We start from the raw sequence: 20,229 nt of genomic DNA, 5'->3' as shown, positions 1-20,229 counted from the left end.
TGGCAGAGGCTCGGCTCGGCTAGTTAGAGATCTTCGAGATGACAAGCACGATGGTGTGTATTTTAACTTCAGTTAACAGTTACCTAAAGAGCGCGATGCAGCGGAGCTTTAGTGCTTTAGTCTGGCCAGCTCTGTCACCTCCTCATCTGTACACTCTGCTCAAACAGATCACCTCGCAAAGCTTTAACTTTCATAGAATTATCCTGTTTAGAATACATACCATCTTCCTTGCATAAAAAATAAATAAATAAATAAAAATTCTAAATGTAGCTCTATTAGTATGACCCCTATCTTTATAACCCCTCTGTCCTGTACAGTATATAGAGAATATACAGTATAATATTTGGTTATGCTAATCAGCGTAGCTGAAATGACCTGAAAGAGAATTATAATGAAGATATATAATAAAGAGAAACTATTTCTGTTTCTATTATATATTTCTCTTATATTCTATTTGAATTTTTCTGATGCAGTCTTTTTCTTTTTTTTTTTGCTCCTGTAATCTTTTTTTGCTTCTGACTTTTGGCATATTTTTTACAAGGGGTGGGTCTTAGAAGAAGGTGTTCACCTTAAATCTCTATTGGTCATTTGATTTTGGAGTGGGAGGTGCTCTGAAAGTTAGCCACACCCACCCCATTAACGACGGAGCGTCCTGTAACATGGCGGAACGAATGGAGCCGAGTGCTCAGCAGCAGCTAAACTGTATTGTATTTGCATTAAAGAGCTGACAAAATAATATGGGTAGCCACTGAATTGTTTGTAGATGCATTCGCACATATTTCTTTAGCATGCAAGTGTCTTCATTCCATCCAGCTGGATAAACAGCTAACGTTAGCTAGGTGATGAGGCTGAAGTTGGTGTTTTATGCGGATTTTCCATTCCACCTTAAAAAGTCCGTCTTAGGAGCTCGCACCTGTAGATGATGCCATGAAGTGCACTAATATCCCTGAAGCCAGCTTCAGCCTCATCACTCAGTTATCTGTTTGAACTGCTACTCAACTGGATGGAATGAAGACACTAGCATGATAAAGAAATATGTATCTGTCGTTAATGGGGTGGGTGTGTCTAACTTTCAGAGCACCTCCCACTCCAAAATCAAATGACCAATAGAGATTTAAGGTGAATGCCTTCTTCTAAGACCCACCCCTTGTAAAAAAAATTGCCAAAAGTCAGAAGCAAAAAAGGATTCCAGAAGCAAAAAAAAAAAAAAAAAAAAAAAAACTGAATCAGAAAAATTCACGAATAGAAAAAAAAGAAAGCAAAATGAGAAATCTTCTCATTTTGATTTGATTCACATTACTTGCATTTACAAAATAATTTTTTTTTTACATTTTTGATAATTAATATTTTGTTTGTGGATTTTATTACTTTATTTGGAACTTTTTTTAATTTTAGTTTTTTTTTTTTTTTTTACTTTTTTTTTTTTTTATTATTTTGGCACAAAATTAACTCCATAATCTCGTTCCTGTTATTTCCCAATCAAAGCCAGCAGCAGCTGAATCTTCCTTACCTATACCAGGTGTAGTTAGCAGCAGTTGGATCAGAGCTATGCACACACTCGTACACCTCAGCAGTTTCGGTAGTTACAGGAACCACAACTGGAACAGCTGGAAACATGAAACAGATATAGAAAATGTTTGTATCTTGGTTCTGCATCATGTTGACATAGCAGTTTTATGTAGTAATATGCTTTCACATCATCTGAATCTGTTCTTCTGAATCTGCATCCAGGGTGTCTGGACTTCCATTCAAAGTGTATCTGGATCCACTGTGACCCTGAGCAAAGTAAATAACTTACCGAATGTGATGATGGTGTTAAACGTCAATGAGCCTGCTTATGAGTATCCGTTTGTTCTTTTGGTTTCTGTTTCCTTTGTTTCAGCTTGCTGATAAAAATCTACATCAGTGCATCAGCCTCTACACTCTTAGCGTGCTCTGAATTGAACCCTGTGCGTTTTCCTCTTTCCTGTGGTTCTTTAAACAGGTGAGAACACAGCAATCAGACTCAGGTGTAGACTAAATGGACTCAACAGGTTCGAGAATGTTTCAGTGAGGTAAACTCCAAGCAAACCCTGGTGCAGTTTGATTGCTGCAAGAAAGTAAAATAAATTGAGAAACCGGAAATTTTTTTAAACATGGGATTTTTTTTGGGGGATTTCCAAAGATGTATGTTTGCTTGCATGCAGCATTTTTTCTGTAGATGCTGAGCTGCTAAAAGCCACAAGCTGCAAACTGAGCCAATGCACAGAGCTTTACTGCTGAGGAAATGCAATGCATTCTGGATATTTGGACCAATGAACAAAAAGAGGAACTAAACAGCAAATGTGATACACAAAATATTTTTAAACCAGTTATTTACATAATTCTCTAGTCATTTATTTAGTGTTATTTAGTGTTGGCTCCATGTTCTCCATCCTTTGTGATATCTACTCGCATTTGGCCAAAATTTGTTTACATTTTTCCAGAGTGTCACGTCAACATCGATTTCGGCTTCAAACATGGCCTACAAACATGGCCACTATGGACTCCAATTCTCAGGTCACACGCTCAGGTTCACCCGATTACTGATTGCACCCATCTGGACTCAATTACCACCTTTCACAATATAAGCACCCAGACTTTGTGAAGTATTTGTTTACCTCTGTTTATGGATTAGATACCAAGCCTTTGATTCATGACTCATTCTGGTTTTGACTAATATTTGCCTTCTTGTTGATTGATCATAATTTTGTCCTTTGAATATGTGTTTGTACATCTTCTGACCCTTTGCCTGTTTCTGGATTTTGCCCTGGATTTTCTGATTTGGATTTGTTTGTGCTTGCCAGTCTTTACTTTTAATAAATGCATTCACAGCAACTGTTGCTGTCTCTGCTGTCTGACACGTTTCTGTAGAGACAACATTTTCAGTCCTACCTGCCCTTGGCCAATGTCTTTTTTTTTGTTTGTTTTTGCTTTTAGGATTGCTGTATTATATGCAGCATGAAATGAACCAAATCAGATCAGATTGGAACCCTTTCTGATAGGGAACCACTCTGAGGCCTAGTTTCCTCGGGGTGTTCCCAGAGGGACAAGCGTACCACTGCTTACTACGGCTCCTGTTTGGGAGCCACTATGTCTTTCTGCCATTATGTCATGGGTTTTTGTTTAGATGGTGGCAGGTAATTGTTTCTTATCATATATTTAGGTGTCAAATGATCTTGTTTGTTTCAAACATCACCTATCTCACTCGTTAGGTGCACTTGGTTGGGTGTCAGCCCTTATGCTTGGGGGTTTGGGGGTTTGGGGGTTAAGTTAGGGTTTCTTTTTTTTCTTGTTTTGAAAATTCTAATTGAGTGCATAAGTTTCTTAAACAAATAAAGAACACACAGAACAAGACATTTAGGGCCTGATTTACTAAGAAGCCAAATAACATGTACCAATTTGCATGTGCAAGGGCTTTTGGGTGAACTACAAAAGAAAATAATCACTTGAATTACAGCACATGCAAAATAGCGGTGGGAAAGAATGTATGCCCAAGGGCTAAGCTATGTGTGAAAGAATCACTTTTTATAATTCCTTTTAAAACGATGCTGGTCTGTCTAGCGGAAACAGATTTCAATTGCAGTTCCAGACAAGAATTTCAGGTTTGGAAACTGATATTGTGAGTGCTAAATTAATCTATTTGCATTGAACCTGGCCTAAATTTTGTACTTTCAGGTAGAAATGACTCAGAGTGCCTATTCATTAAGGCCAACGCGTGTCATATTGGTCATTTGAAAGACGTAATTTTCCACAGATCTGGTTAGTATATCAGCTTACAGCCTTTTTCAGAGAGAAGGGAAAGAGGGGGTGGTGTTGTCAAGAGTAGGCGTTTGCTTGTCCTTTAATACAGGCAAGGGCATTGGTGTGTTTTAGTGGGTTTTACAAATGATCCTTTATTATCACAATTAACACACATGGTTGTTAATATGTTAAGTTAATAATAGTTCAAATAAACTGTTTTAATGCATTTCTCCCTCTATCGATGTGATATAAATGTACATAAATAACAATGTATGACCATCCTTTTCTACTATAACTACCTCCAGCCTCTTTAGTATCCTCTAAACAAAAAGATTTTGTGTGCATGGTCACCGCACATTCCTTTGAACATGGTCTAACTCTGCCAGCTTGCTTCTTCTTGTAACATCTGCTACAACGCTAATAGATATAATGCACTGCCTTGTCATATACACAAATCTGGGTGGGAAGGTCATGTCAAAACCTTTTCTACATTTTTGTTTGTTTGTTTTATGAGTTGCATTGCAGCTGTACTACAGTTCATTTTCCTTTTTTCAATTAAAAAGCCATGGAGGATGTTTATTGTTTTTGCTTCTATGCCTTCTATCCCTATTATTATTATTATTATTATTATTATTAGATATGGTACTATTATTGTAATTCACACTATCATAGTGTCATTTGTGCCAAGTCTAACATGTGATGTAGTGTGTAGATACTTTTGTATCTGACTATCTGTAATTCTTATCTGTATTAAACAAATAAACAATTCTTAAAAAAACAAGGAGGATGCAAACTTTTGCACTCTGTATATTGCTAGGAATTCAGCGATTTGATCTGGTTTTTTTGGTTCTGTTTTATGCTTTTATTAATGCTAGTTAAGGTAGTAATAATCAAGAATAAACATATTATTACTCAGATTTTCCCTCATATGTTCTGTTTATATGCTAACAAATGTTTGCAGCCAGTAGCATGTTTTGGTTAGAATCACACGGCAATTATTATTCAGGAAAGGATCAGGTTTCCAGGAACAAAATGCCATTATATATTTACCAGAGGTTGCACCTTTCGTGTCACTAAAATCCCTAGAATGTTTAACAGTCAATAAAAGAGCCATTTCCCTATTGCGTGTAAGCCACAATAATCACAGACAATACTACAGCCAAAGAACTTGATAACCTTTTAATATTTTATATTAAGTCACACAGTTTCAGTCTAGAGATGGTACCGATCCAATACCCAGAATCAGCATCGGGCCAATACCAGCTGAAAATGGTGAACTGCATATTGTAGAAAAAAGAATGAATTCGATCTGATTCTGTAACAAATGGAAAAGATTGGAATTGGTTTTGGGAAAGATTTTTTTGAAACATAAATGTTTACATGTAAAGAGATTGGATTGTATTCTTTTCTGTTAGGATTGATTTTTATTATATTTGTACTTTATACTTTATTATATTTTATTATACAGACAACATTCCAGACACAGCCATTCAGTTAGCTGGGCTAACCACACCTCACACTGACAGGATAACAGCACTCTCTGATAAGACTCATGTGCGTTTACACCAACAACAAATGGTGCAGGAATGCTGTAGTGGTCACAAGTTAGTGTTCGTCACTGGTGGAGTTTATGACTGTAAAGCGCTGCCACACCTGCAAAGAGAGTTCACCACCATGCACATTGTCTCAGTGTATATTCCCTGTGCCGAAGAAATGGTCTGTGTCTTGCCTGAATGACTACCAGCCCACTGCACTCACAGCTATCATCATGAAGTGCTTGAAACGGCTAGCCATGTAACACATAAAGAGCAGCCTCCACCACATTTCAGTGGGCCCATTTCAGTACGCCTTCCATCCTAACCGCTTAACGGAAGACAACATACACCTTTCTCTCACTCACCTGGACAAAAAGGACAATTATTTAAGGATGCTATTCATAGACTTCAGTTCGGCATTCAACACAATCATCCCACAACAACTAATAAAAAAGCTGAGCCTGCTGGGTTTGACCACCTCCCCCCTGCAACTGGATCCTAGACTTTTTGACTGGGAGACCCCAGTCCATCAGGATCGGCAACTCTTGGTGTGCACATGATGGAGGACCTCTCCTGGACTCTCAACTGTATCTTGCCTAGCCAAGAAGACCCAGCAGCACCTCCATGTCCTACAGAAGCTGAAGAGAGCCAAACTCCCTCCTCCCATCCTCATCATCTTCTACAGAGGGACAATAGAGACCATCCTGACCAGCTGTGTGGTACGGGAACTGCACAGATCATTGGGGTCTCTCTACGAACCATCTTCACAGTCAAAGCCACCAGCATTGCAGACAAGCCTTCTCACCCATGTCATGGACTCTTCACTCTCAGACAGTACAGGAGGATCCGTGCCACCACCACCAGACTCCGCAACAGTTTCTTCGCTGAGGCAGTCCGATTACTCAACACCCTGCTGCCTTCCAATGCTCACCTGAGCTAGTCAAACACCTAACCCAGTATGACTCTATACCACTGCACACTTGCACTTTACAGTGCTGCATTAGACACTTTATTTATGAGACTCTTTTTGCCGATAATATTGCTACTACTACTACTACTCCACTACTCAATAATTTACAGTCCATGTTCTGTGTATTTATTGTTCTACGCATATTGTTCTGTGTATTTATTGTCCTGCACTCATCTCACACTGTTGTGTATTTGCACTTTATGTAGTCTTGTGTATTTTTCTGTATTGCACCATTATCCTGGAGAGACGACATTTCATTCCAACATACGAGCTATACAGAGGAATGGCAAATAAAAACCCACCTGACTTGACTTGATAGCTGAAGGTGTTGCTGTTTCTCTTGCAGCAGCTCCTGGTCATATTTGATCTGGCACAGTTTTTACTGGACGCCCTTCCTGATGCAACCCTTTCCAATTATCTTGGTTTGGGACCAGCACTGAGAGAGCACTCTCACACAACCCCAATGGGTGGAGTTGGTTTCCTGGTTCTCTGTAAGTTGTGTCTTAGCTAAGTATTTTTTTCTGTATTTTTAAGAACTTCAGATTAAAAAAGTCATTTTAGACCTTAGGAGAAAACAATATGATGGGTATCAATATTGGATACTGAAACGAGTTTTCGTTTCAGTATCAGTATCAGTATTAGAGAAGTAAAAGTGGTATTGTGCCATTTCTATTTCACTCATTATATGGCTGGTGAAAATTCTTCTTTAAAAACAAAAACAAATGTGGTACTACTGCTTGCTTGTACTTTGTTAACAAACTAAAATATGGTGATGCATATTATGAAAAATCTTCAAGTGCTATAACCGGATTTATGCCAAATTGGCATAAACTAATTTCAAGTACATCAATGCAGATAAAGATTTAAAATACTCAAAAAGCAGAAAGTATTTTCAAAAGGTACAGTGATCTTATAATACTCAACATAATAATCAAAAATCAGAAACTAACAAAAGGCACAGCGCTATAAGGAAGTGAGGCTGCACTGAAAAACAAGTAAAGTGAAAGAGTTTTCTAGACTAAGGCATGTCGATTCTTAAGAAATATTCTTAGGAAACATTAGATTTTCCTACATTGGATAAATGTGAGAAAGCGTAAATCCACAATGTACACCCTCATGCGGAAAAAAACAAGTACAGAAATAAAGTCACAGCACAGCACCTACAAACGGTGGAATTACTCCAGATCCCAATGTAAATTTAATCCCATCCAAATATGGCTTTATACTGTACTTAATCGGTTAAAAGACGAAAAACACAATTCTCTGTAGGGCCATGGATGTAGATTGTAGCATTGTTTACTTACTCTATACTTTCATGCCTTTACAAAAACATGAAAAATACTTGAGAAAGTGGACACTATTAAAAGGCACAGTGATGATATAAGAAAGTTTTTCCTAGACATTTTAAAGTAGTTTTATGAAAGATTCTTAGCACAGATTAGATTATCCTAGACTGGCTGAATGTAAATAAATAAAAATATATATTGACAGACTTCATACTCAAAAACAAGCTACACGCACTGAAAGAAAACTATCCGAAAAACAGAAGTGAAACAGACAAAAAAATACAGACATGTCTGAACATGTCTCTCACTGTGGGAAACAGACAAAACATGCAAATTTATACAGGACTTTGGGCCTCCAGGACACAAGCCTAACACTTCAGTGATAAATAATATCCAGCATAATATGGCCTTCCTCTGACAAACAGATCTGTATTAAACAAATTAATACTCATTTAGCCTACCATCAGGATCAATGGCTGTATATACAGTACGAGTTCACAACATGGTGCCTTTCACTCCCACTGTGCATTTTTTAAGCCGTTTTTGGGGTTGAAATGGGAGTTGCCCTCTTGCGCAAATTGGAGCCAAAGCATGCACAGTAGATGACTCTATTGATTCTCATACATTGAAGTTCATTTTTTTCCACAATTAGCACTACTTGACTATAAAGTATGCAGTTATAGAAGAGAAATTATTTATTATTGCACTATCTGGTGTCACCCAGTTGAGGATGGGTTCCTGTTTGAGTCTGATTCTTCTCAAAGTTTCCTCTCATGATGTCTCAGGGAGTTTTTCCTTGCCACTGTTGCCTCTGGCGTGCTCATTAGGGAAAATTTTAAATTCAAGTTTTATATCCAGATTTCTGTATAGCTGTTTTGTGACAATGTCCATTGTTAAAAGTGCTATACAAACAAAATTGACTTGAGTTGAATTAGTACATTAATGGCAACTTTAGATGGCTAACTCAAAGGAGTTAGTATAGTGTTATTAATTAATTAATATGTAAAATGATAAAATGCAGTCATATAATTTCACATGTATATTGATTTTACTGTTGTCAGGAATTTAGAAATTTGAATTATGGCTGACTTTGCTAGCTAGCTGACATTATCCATCATTTTAATCAAAGTACTGTAAGTATAAGTAGCTAATGTAAGGTACCAACTGAATTATACTGGTAAACAGTAGTAAACATTTATACTCAACTTTTTTTTTTTTGAGGAAAAAAAAAATCGCTGGAATATTTTTTTTGATTTATTTGACAAAATATCTGACACCTGCAGTAAGTTACACATTTGAATGTAGACGTGCTCTTCTGTGCTCTGCTCCTTCAGTCAGTGTAGTCCTTTTAAGGGGTGACTGGCTAACATTACCAAGATGCGTTTATTATAACAGCCCTGTTTATTCAATTCCTCTGCTTGTTTTTTTCCAATGCAGGCAGTAGAAAGACAATGTTATATGACCCATGACATGATTGCTAAAGCATCAGGATAGATTCCTCTCACTCTTCACAATCTATTTACACTCCTCCCATCTGGACAAAGACTGCACAGCTATTTCCCACAGGCCATTAGATTCCTCAGCAGATCAATCAGATGGACGCCTAACCTCATTTCACAGCATTTAATTACATTGCAGTCACTGCACTCAGTCACTTTACAAGAGGCACAGTATTTAGTAATCCACACATCATGCTCAAGACCATCAGCAAAGATAACATTATTGCCACTACTGTGTAACAGAGTTTTGGTTTCTTGCAGTGCTTAATGTTTACTGTATTGTTTGTCTGAGGTCTCATGCTGTCCCATGGTAATTGGGAAGTATATTTCATTCCTAATAATACATAATCAGCATGTGATGTGAGGAATAACAATAAAAGCCTAAGTGACTTGGCTTGTCTTGGAAAGAGTGGCTGAAAACACTGATGCAAAAATGATTCACTGCACTGCAAGGAATGCCGTTCTGCCATGATCTAGAAAGTCAACACTATACACACATTAAATAATTATGTGGGTATTTACTGCTTTAAGATGGATGTGTCTGATACAAGTTATCAAGTCACTCAAACAAGAAACACAGCTCAACCTGGACATTATAATTATTCACAGGCTACTGTAATGTAGTGTAGTGTGAAGAGGTGAATGCATCAGATAATTTGTCGACGAGTCACTTTATTGCTGTGTGGTGAGAAAATTCTCACTTCTTGCGATCTGAGAGTCAAAAATAATTGGCTCCTCTCCTTCTGAACTGACTGATTCATCCTGATATGCTTCAAATCATCAACCTTTAACCTAGCAAACTTTCCTATTGTTGTCATCTTCCCCATCTTCCCAGCCAAATAAAGTATGATGCTTTGTGACATAGAGTCATATACAGTCAGGTCCATAAATATTGGGACAGTGACACAGTTTTGGTAATTTTGCCTCTGTACACCACCACAGTGGATTTGAAATGAAGCAGTCAAGATGTGACTGAAGCGTAGACTTTCAGCTTTAATTCAAGGGGTTTAACAAAAATATTGCATTAACCGTTTAGGAATTACAGCCATTTTTTTACAGAGTTCCTCCATTTTCACAGGCTCAAAAGTAATGGGACAATTGACTGATAAGCAGTTTCATGGCCAGCTGTGGCCTGTTTCCTCCTTATATCATAATAAATTAAGGAGATAAAAGGTCTGGAGCTGATTCCAAGTGTTGAATTTGCATTTGGTAGCTGTTCATGGGAACTCTCAATATGCCGTCCAAAGAGGTGTTGATGCAAGTGAAGGAGGCCATCATTAGGCTGAAAAACCAAAACAGACCTATCAGAAAGATAGCAGAAACTTTAGGAGGGCCAAATCAACAATTTGGTACATTCTTAAAAAGAAGGAATGCACTGGCGAGCTCAGCAACACCAAAAGGCCTGGGAGACCACAGAAAACAACTAAAGTGGATGATTGCAGAATTCTTTTCTTATTGAAGAACAACCCCTTCACAACATCTAGCCAAGTCAGGAACACTCTGGAGGAGGTAGGCCTATCATTGTCAAAGTCTACAATCAAGAGCCACCTTCATGAATGTAAATACAGACGGTTTACCTCAAGATGCAAACCGCTGGTAACACTCAAGAACACAAAGGCCAGATTAGACTTTGCTAAAAAACCTCTAAAAAAAGCCTGACCAGTTCTGATGCAAGATTAACTTGTACCAGAATGATGGGAAGAGAAAAGTATGGAGAAGGAAAGAAAGGGCTCATGATCCAAAGCATACCACATCATCCGTCAAACATGTGGAGGCAGTGTTATGGCATGGGCATGTTTGGCTGCCAATGGAACTGGGTCACTGGGGTTTATTGATAATGTGACTGTTGATAGAAGTAGCAGGATGAATTCGGAAGTGTACAGAGCTATACTTTCTGCTCAGATTCAGTCAAATGCTGCAAAACTGATAGGACAGCGCTTCACAGTACAGATGGATAACAACCCAAAACATAGTGTGAAAGCAGCCCAAGAGCTTGGAAATTAAATGTTCTTAAATGGCCGAGTCAGTCACCTGACCTCAACCCAACTGAGCTGCTTTTCACTTACTGAAGACAAATCTGAAGGCAGGATGACCCACAAACAAGCAGCAACTGAAGATGGCTGCAGTAAAGACCTGGCAAATCATCTCAAGGGAGGAAACGCAGCATTTGGTGATGTCCATGGGGTCCAGACTTCAGGTAGTCATTGACTGCAAAGGATTTACCTCCAAGTAATAAAAATAATCCTAATATTTATGATTATATTATATTTATGATTATATTTTTATGGTTTGTCCCATTACTTTTGAGCCTGTGAAAATAGAGGAACTCTGTAAAAAATGGCTGTAATTCCTAAACGGTTAATGCAATATTTTTGTTAAACCCCTTGAATTAAAGCTGAAAGTCTACGCTTCAGTCACATCTTGACTGCTTCATTTCAAATCCACTGTGGTGGTGTACAGAGGCAAAATTACAAAACTGTGTCACTGTCCCAATATTTATGGACCTGACTGTATGAGAGTAACAATATTAAAAAGTGGTTAAAGGGTGTGCCACTCTTTATGAAAAATCTCTTTGATTTTGGCTATTGTAATCTAGCATGGTACATTCAAAGCCATCCTGGATTTACTTAATGGGCATGTCCTGGTGTGTAGAGTGTATGTCAACCAAATATATCTGTGACCCATGCCAGAGGTAACTATTTCACCGGAGTCACTGTTTGGCTAAGCCACCAGTAAATACTGTATGAGAGATAGCATGCTAGTGTTGAAAGAGCACCAAGTCCTGCTTATATTTCCATATTTAAGAACAATCTCCACTGCACAATACACACAGCTAGGAAAAGAAGATATTAACAAACAAGACAGTCACTTTGATTCTGAGCCAAGATTTTTTAAATATCATGTAAGCATGAACATATGAATACTAAATTATTTCTTGTTCTAATGTTACAGATATATTACCCCAAATATCCAGATGTTGTACAATAACTTATAATGTAACAAATATGTTGCTATCCTAAAGATCTTTCACTTGTCACATAGGGTTGTCATGATTCCATGGTGCTGAGATGTTGTAAACACTGCTACCACTGCTACCATATAAATATGGATATGTCTCCAATAAATAGCTGAAATATTACTGTACACATTTAAATGTGCCAAATATTTGAATAGCTGGATTACTAAGTACTAAGGGTGTACTAAGAGTGTCAGAGGATTGTTTTTTTCCCCAGTTATAGGGGTACCTGATTTCCAAAAGTTTGAGAACCCTTGACCTACATTATACCTGGCTGCTGATACAGATGACATATAATATTTATGCACTATTTGTATCACTGACACACAGAAATTTGGCCTGTGTTAACCTGTGTATTTATAACTGTATTATAGTTATAGTTAGGATTTGAGCTACCATACTGCATTTTACTGTCCTGTTAAACTGTACGATCAAGCCAAAAGGAATATTTATTTGTTCAGCTGTAGGCTGGTATAATAATAAAATTTCTCTTAATCTTGGTCTTAAAAAACATGCCGCTGCATGGAGAGGACATTCATCATAATGAATAGCTGCTTTATATGAAACAGAAGTGAGTATGATCATAGTTGCATGTGTGTGTGTCCTGCTTAACATCTTGCTATGGATGGCAGCTCATCAGATTTAGAAACTAAATCCCAGCAATCTGAGCTGCCGTACATTGCTTTATGATGCATTCCCACACTGAGATCTTGTGATTGCCCTGGACAACATTTCCCTCGACAGAAAAGTCCCAGCATTGGGGGAGTTCTGGGAAACTAAATATCTTTCTCTCCTCACAGTGATCCTGGTTGCAGCTGCAAGTGGTGCATTCCTTCCACTGACCACACACATTCACACGCTCTTTTACATTTAAGGGCACCAATCCATCCTCCAGCATGAACTCACACAGACATGAGGAGAACATGAGAAGCCACACAGAGACAGTAAACCAAGCCCAGTATTGAATACTCATACTGCAGAATACTCATAATGGCATTGTCTAATAGACACTATACAAGCCTGTACAAGCCTTAACACTTGCTGGTGTGCTGTTATAGGTAAATAATCAACAGCAGGGTAGTATGACTTAGCATGAGACAAAGATTATAATTTTAACCGAAGACTATACTTTTAAAGTAGGATTTCATGTTGCAGAACATCCATGAGACAAGTAAGTTCCTGTTTTTTTAGTTACTGTATGACTTACGTTGTAGCAGCTCTAAACAGTCGTTCCCTCACCAGGCTCTCTTTTCTCTCTCTCTTGAAGTTAATATATTTAAAAAAACACAGCTTATCGTTACCAAGAAACCAGAAAGCATCAACAGTAGGAATGCTGAAAATCCTAGTAAGTGATTGTGATGGAACATTTCATACATTCAAGATACATACCAACTTTCATTTGGTTGAAGACTTCCTTTCGTCTAACTCTTCCTTACACTAAATTGAGATGTACCTTCACAAAGTCATTTTTTTTTAGAAATCTTATCAGAAAGGTTCTAGAGAAGGTAAGATTAGAGCTGTGGGCCTGGGGTCTGGTGGGATGCAAAAAAAAAAAACTGCGTGAATAGGAGGCTTTTATTTTCATGAGAGCATAAGCATACAGTTAGATATGAAGCTTGCAAGACAAAAAAAAAAAAGCCAAGCTTATTAACAAAGTGCAATGCTGCACAATGCATGCCCATCAGTCATTCATTCATCCTTAGTGACTGACTGGTCGGAGTTGTGATTCTTTAAATCAGGCTGCTACGTTGTTTATATTTTGAGAAATAGTACCAACTAAATTCATTAGAAAACATAATGAACATTTTTTTAAAAAAATAATACCAAACAGTGTTTTCCAGTGTTTCTGGGGTACGTAGTGGTAAGGTTCGTATTTAGTTTAAAACAACAACAACAACAAAAAAACTTCTGGAGTTCCCTGCGAAGTGTTTTCTGATAATGGCCCTTCAGATTTAGAAACTAAATCCCAGCAATCTGAGCTGCCGTACATTGCTTTATGATGCATTCCCACACTGAGATCTTGTGATTGCCCTGGACAACATTTCCCTCGACAGAAAAGTCCCAGCATTAGGGGAGTTCTGGGAAACTAAATATCTTTCTCTCCTCACAGTGATCCTGGTTGCAGCTGCAAGTGGTGCATTCCTTCCACGGACTTCCTGCATCTGACCACACACATTCACACGCTCTTTTACATTTAAGGGCACTTTAGCGTGGCCAATCCATCCTCCAGCATGAACTCACACAGACATGAGGAGAACATGAGAAGCCACACAGAGACAGTAAACCAAGCCCAGTATTGAATACTCATACTGCAGAATACTCATAATGGCATTGTCTAATAGACACTATACAAGCCTGTACAAGCCTTAACACTTGCTGGTGTGCTGTTATAGGTAAATAATCGACAGCAGGGTAGTATGACTTAGCATGAGACAAAGATTATAATTTTAACCGAAGACTATACTTTTAAAGTAGGATTTCATGTTGCAGAACATCCATGAGACAAGTAAGTTCCTGTTTTTTTAGTTACTGTATGACTTACGTTGTAGCAGCTCTAAACAGTCGTTCCCTCACCAGGCTCTCTTTTCTCTCTCTCTTGAAGTTAATATGTTTAAAAAAACACAGCTTATCATGTTACCAAGAAACCAGAAAGCATCAACAGTAGGAATGCTGAAAATCCTAGTTTCTGTCTAAGTGATTGTGATGGAACATTTCATACATTCAAGATACATACCAACTTTCATTTGGTTGAAGACTTCCTTTCGTCTAACTCTTCCTTACACTAAATTGAGATGTACCTTCACAAAGTCATTTTTTTTTAGAAATCTTATCAGAAAGGTTCTAGAGAAGGTAAGATTAGAGCTGTGGGCCTGGGGTCTGGTGGGATGCAAAAAAAATTGCGTGAATAGGAGGCTTTTATTTTCATGAGAGCATAAGCATACAGTTAGATATGAAGCTTGCAAGACAAAAAAAAAAAAGCCAAGCTTATTAACAAAGTGCAATGCTGCACAATGCATGCCCATCAGTCATTCATTCATCCTTAGTGACTGACTGGTCGGAGTTGTGATTCTTTAAATCAGGCTGCTACGTTGTTTATATTTTGAGAAACAGTACCAACTAAATTCATTAGAAAACATAATGAACATTTTTTTTTTAAAAATAATACCAAACAGTGTTTTCCAGTGTTTCTGGGGTACGTAGTGGTAAGGTTCGTATTTAGTTTAAAACAACAACAACAACAAAAAAACTTCTGGAATAGGTCATGCCCACTTCATATTTAAATCCAAACCCAAAGATACAGCCACAGGTTTGAGCACTAAACATATGTAGATACAAATGTTGCAAGAACGCAACAATGCCTTTTATTTCCTGTAAGTGTTGGCATTTGGATGTTATTACGTTGCCTCACTGAACAAATATGTGATTTTTTTTCCCATACTGCATGTCCTACATTAGAATTACACAACACTTCCAGAAGAGATCTGTTAATGATTACTGCTGGACAGAGTCAACAATTTTATTCTGCTTCCTCAGCAGGTTTCACTGCATTATGTAAAGTGGAATTATGCCACACTTCTTGTTTGAGAAGCATGATGTTAATTTTTCACCTTGCCATCACAACACCATTTAATATGCCAAAAGTTCCTTCACAATTTTGCATCATGGATATCTTGAAATCATGCTGAGCAAATCTGGTATGACTCTGAAGAATCTTCCAGGAAAAGTATTAAAATGTTTGCTTAATAAGCCTCACTTCCTGTTACCAATGGTTTTGCTATGAGAATAAGTCACAATTCACATGTGAATCTACACTAGTTACATACGATTATAGTCTGTTGTTGAGCAGACGTGCACTTTTTTCCATCTTGCACAATACGGAGTGGAATAATGCCACACTTCCTGATTGCACAACAAGATATTAAATGACTAAATCACTAAAAGATTAAATCACTTCCGTGTGGGAACACTGTTTTAAAAATGTAAAATCACTCTTGATATGTGTAGGTGAATATGCCCCATTACAGACAATAATTGAGAACTAGAGCTTTTTGTCTCTCTCTCTCTCTCTCTCTCTCTCTCTCTTACACACACCCACACACACACACACATACACACACCCATAATCACACACACACAAAGAGCTTTCCCTTTTACACTCACCCCCACACACAAAGGCACGTGCCCACTATTTGTCAATTGCACTGTACTATGTTACTCTCAAAACAAACTGTGCTAGCCACCACTTGAAATTTCAAAGCTTGCATTACCAAGTGTGTGTATATGGTATGTGGTGTCAGGGTTTCAGGTTTAAAATGAAATTCATTCCCACAAAATGGGATTGTGGGTGGGGGGAGTGAATGACCAGCGCTCTCTTCTGAGGTGAGACCCTTGAGCAAGGCACCGAACCCCCAACTGCTCCCCGGGCGCCGCAGCAAAAAAGGCTGCCCACTGCTCCGGGTGTGTGTTCACAGTGTGTGTGTGTGTGTTCACTACTGTGTGTGTGCACTTGGATGGGTTAAATGCAGAGCACGAATTCCGAGTATGGGCCACCATACTTGGCCACAAGTCACTTCACTTCATTAGTTTGTGAAAATGCCAAGGCCTGGACTGGAGCAAAAAACAACAATGCCCCCAGTCAGTCTAGACTCTCTCTAAACTAACTAATACACACATCTACAAAACAACAATCTGTGTGGCTTTCTTCTGATTTCTTCCCCCCCAAAAAAACATCACATGCTTGTAGGTGTATTGGCAAGGCTAAATTGCCTCTAGGTGTCAATGAGTATGTGAATGTGTGGGCATGGTGCTCTGTGATGGACTGGTGTCCCATCTGGGATGTATTAAGTTCAAGTGGAGTTTATTGTCATTTCAGCCATATACAAGCACATAGTGAAACGAAACAACGTTTCTCCAGGACCAAGGTGCTACATAAGACAAACACAGAACTACAAGGGACTACATAAATTATACAATAAAGTGCACAAGTGCAAACATGTGCAGACAGCACAAGACAGTATAATGACTACTGGGACAGACAACGGGCACAGTAAGTCACAGTGCAGCGCCGCCCAGTACACAGTTCTGTTTAAAGTGAACCTAGTGACAATAGTGCAAAGAGTACAAGAGCACAAAACAAGTAGCTGAAATAGTGTAAACATAAGTGTAAACATAAGAGTAGCAGCCTATGTACAGTATAATATAATGAGTAATGTAGCAGCATAAACATGTGCAAAAACTTGCAAAAAAATGCAGAGAGAATAGAGGATGCTCAGTTGTGTGTGTATGTTGGTATGTGTGTGTGTCTTTGTTCCTTCAGTCCAGTTTCTGAGTATTGGAGGTATGTTTTATTAACAGTGTTTCCAAGATATGCTCCAGATACACTGTGCCCTTGATCATTACAAAGCAATTACTAAAGGCAGATGAATAAATATCCACAGAGAACTGGCAAAAAAATTGGCTACAAAGTCCCCCCAAGTTCCCAGCTTTGTGGATAATGAGCAACAGATGGGCATTTAGTGTGCAATGCATCAAACATCATACTACATTATACTGTGTAGTGTATCTTTTATATAGATAGTTAATATTTACTGTTTGTTGTCCCTCCATTTTAATGTGTTTAATACTTAGTCCTATGTGGTTTCTATTTTGCCTTCCCTTAACACTGTAAACAAATCTTTGATGAAACATGCATTATTATCATATTTTGCATGTCAATGTAGTAGTATATGTATTGCATGCATGTATTTTGTCTACCCCAACCACTCACATTAGTCAGTACTACAGTCAGTAGCTCTATAGCATTAAGCATGAGTCGATTTTGATGGTTCAGCATCAAAAATGCTTCTGGTATTTAACTTCAAATCTGTTTCGCCTGCTCTGATTTTCAGCCAAATGATAGCATCATGTAAAGCAACCATTTTGAATGACATTATTCTGTGTTACACATATTCACTATTCAACTAGGAGTTGTGGTGTGGAAAACAAGTAGTCTGAGATCTCATCGATGCTAAAATTTCCAGAAAGAGTACAGAGTCCCCTTTCAAGTCCACACGTATTGTGAAAAGCGCCAAATGGCCATTTGCGGCTAGTTCCCTTTAGGTCAAGTTTAACAGGACTGAGTATACTTTATAGTGCACATACATTACATTATAGGGTAAATACATTATATAGTGTATTTACAGCAAACCTCATGTTCTTTATCTATAAAGCAATATGTTACACACTAAGGGTGTTTTCACATATGGTTCTTTTTAAAGGTCTTTTCAAACTTGGCCCGTTTTAATGTTCCAAGTGATCTCAGATCGATGTTTCAGCACTTTTGCCACATATGTCAACACAACAAATGAACAAGTGAACCAAACTCAGACCACCTCCAGTTCAGTTGTGGTTCATTTTGTGGCCTACTTGATTTGTGTACTGTGAAAACAAAGTGGTCTTAGTCCCCTTCACATTTGTCTTTATGGATGAAGAACTTGCGGTTTGCTGTAAATACACTATATGGCCAAAGCTATGTGGACACTTGACCATGACCATGACACTCATAATGGGCTTGCTGAACATCCTATTCCAAAGGCTTGGCATTAATATGGAGTTGTTCCCCCCTCTTTGCTGCTATAACAGCCTCGACCCTTCAGAAAAGCCTCTACGCTAGATTTTGGAGCGTGGCTGTGGGGGATTTGTGTTCATTCAGCCACAAGAGTGTTAGTGAGGTCAGACACTGATGTCGTGTGAGGAGGTCTGGGGTGCAATTGGTCTTCCAGTTCATCCCAAAGGTGTTCAGCGGGGTTGAGGTCAGGGCTCTGTGCAGGCCACTCGAGTTCTTCTACACCAACCTTGGCAAACCATGTCTTCATGGAGCTCGCTTTATGCACAGGGGCACACAAAGACATACAGACAAACATGTGCCTCCAACTTTGTGGCAAAAGTTTGGGAAAGGCCAACATATAGGGGTCATGGTCAGATGTCCACATACTTTTGGCCATATAGTATATGTAGCTCCAGCTTTCTGTCACCTAAAAGAAATGAATTTAAGAATGGATTTGTTTGGTGTGGAGACACTGACTGTTTAACTTATGTGAGTGACAGGTGTAGACAAAATACATGCATACACCACATATATAATAATACCAATACAGTAGCTATTATTATTATTATTACTACTACTACTGCTGCCTAACTACTTAATTGCTAGAGTTACATCTGTCATGTCACTTTCTAACACTGCAGACTTTTCTGTAAGACCACATGCCCCCTGGAAAGCTGAGAACAGTGGAGTCATGTATGTGCAGCAAGTTCTTCTGCATAGGCAAAACGTGAAGGAGACTCACACCAGTGTGTTTTCACAATGCACAAATGACAAATCAGATGAACCACAAACAAACTGTAGTCAGATCTCCAGTGTATCTTTGGCAACACGGGTATCATATTATTATTATTATTATTATTATTGTTGTTGTTGTTGTTGTTATTTGGCATGTCAATAAAGTAGACTGAAGCTGAACTGCATATCGCGGCAGTGACAGGCTTTAGAAAGATGAAAAAAAACAACGACCTTACCCTGATGCATAGATGAGTAAATGACAGGAAGCAGAACGAAGTGCAGAAGCCGACACACAAACATAATGGAGCTCGTGTAGAAGAAAAAGCTCCTCCGCGCGCGCACCGTCTTCTCGCTGTTACTTCTCACTTACTTAAATAATCATCGAAAGAGTGACCAGCTTTCACCGTCTCACACACACACACACACATGCCCACGCACACACACTTCATTTACACGCACACACACAAGCACAGACGCATAACTCACTCTCAGCTCTGAGGGGAGGAGGCACTGATGTGTAAACGAAAGCACTCACTCACTCAAACCAGCAGACAGTGGCTAAAGATTTGAAAAGCTGTCACTCAAGAGGTTTGTTGTTCTTCCAGTTCAGTAAGCCTACTCCTAGCTCTACACAAATGCATGCTCTTCGTGCTGCCCAAACTAGATTTTGGATATGCATCACCATTTGCAGAGCTGATTGTTCAGATAAACATGCACACTACTGCATCCAGCCGTTACTTTTGACCCAAATACAAAGGGACAGTTCTTACTGAGGAGGCCATTCAAAATGGACCACACGCTTCATCTCTCCCTCACTTAACTCCTTCCAACTTAATCAGA

At 38.6% G+C, this 20,229-nt stretch overlaps 1 protein-coding gene across 1 annotated transcript in view; it reads right to left on the bottom strand.

The window, feature by feature from the left end:
* Positions 1 to 19,918, bottom strand: part of LOC113525438 (basement membrane proteoglycan) — a 30,176-nt gene extending 10,258 nt beyond the window's left edge. Inside the window, exons 1-2 of the mRNA XM_026911949.3 lie at positions 19,626 to 19,918; positions 1,511 to 1,607 (exon numbers count right to left, since the gene is read on the bottom strand). Coding sequence (XP_026767750.2) covers positions 1,511 to 1,607; positions 19,626 to 19,689 — 161 coding nt within the window. The 5' untranslated portion in view covers positions 19,690 to 19,918. The remainder of the gene's footprint in view (positions 1 to 1,510; positions 1,608 to 19,625) is intronic.
* Positions 19,919 to 20,229: the final 311 nt, after the last annotated feature.

Source organism: Pangasianodon hypophthalmus, chromosome 5 (genome assembly GCF_027358585.1).
Source record: "Pangasianodon hypophthalmus isolate fPanHyp1 chromosome 5, fPanHyp1.pri, whole genome shotgun sequence".
Classification (NCBI taxonomy): Eukaryota; Metazoa; Chordata; class Actinopteri; order Siluriformes; family Pangasiidae; genus Pangasianodon; species Pangasianodon hypophthalmus.
The sequence above is the reverse complement of the archived record's forward strand: the minus strand, read 5'-3'. Positions and strand labels throughout refer to the sequence as shown.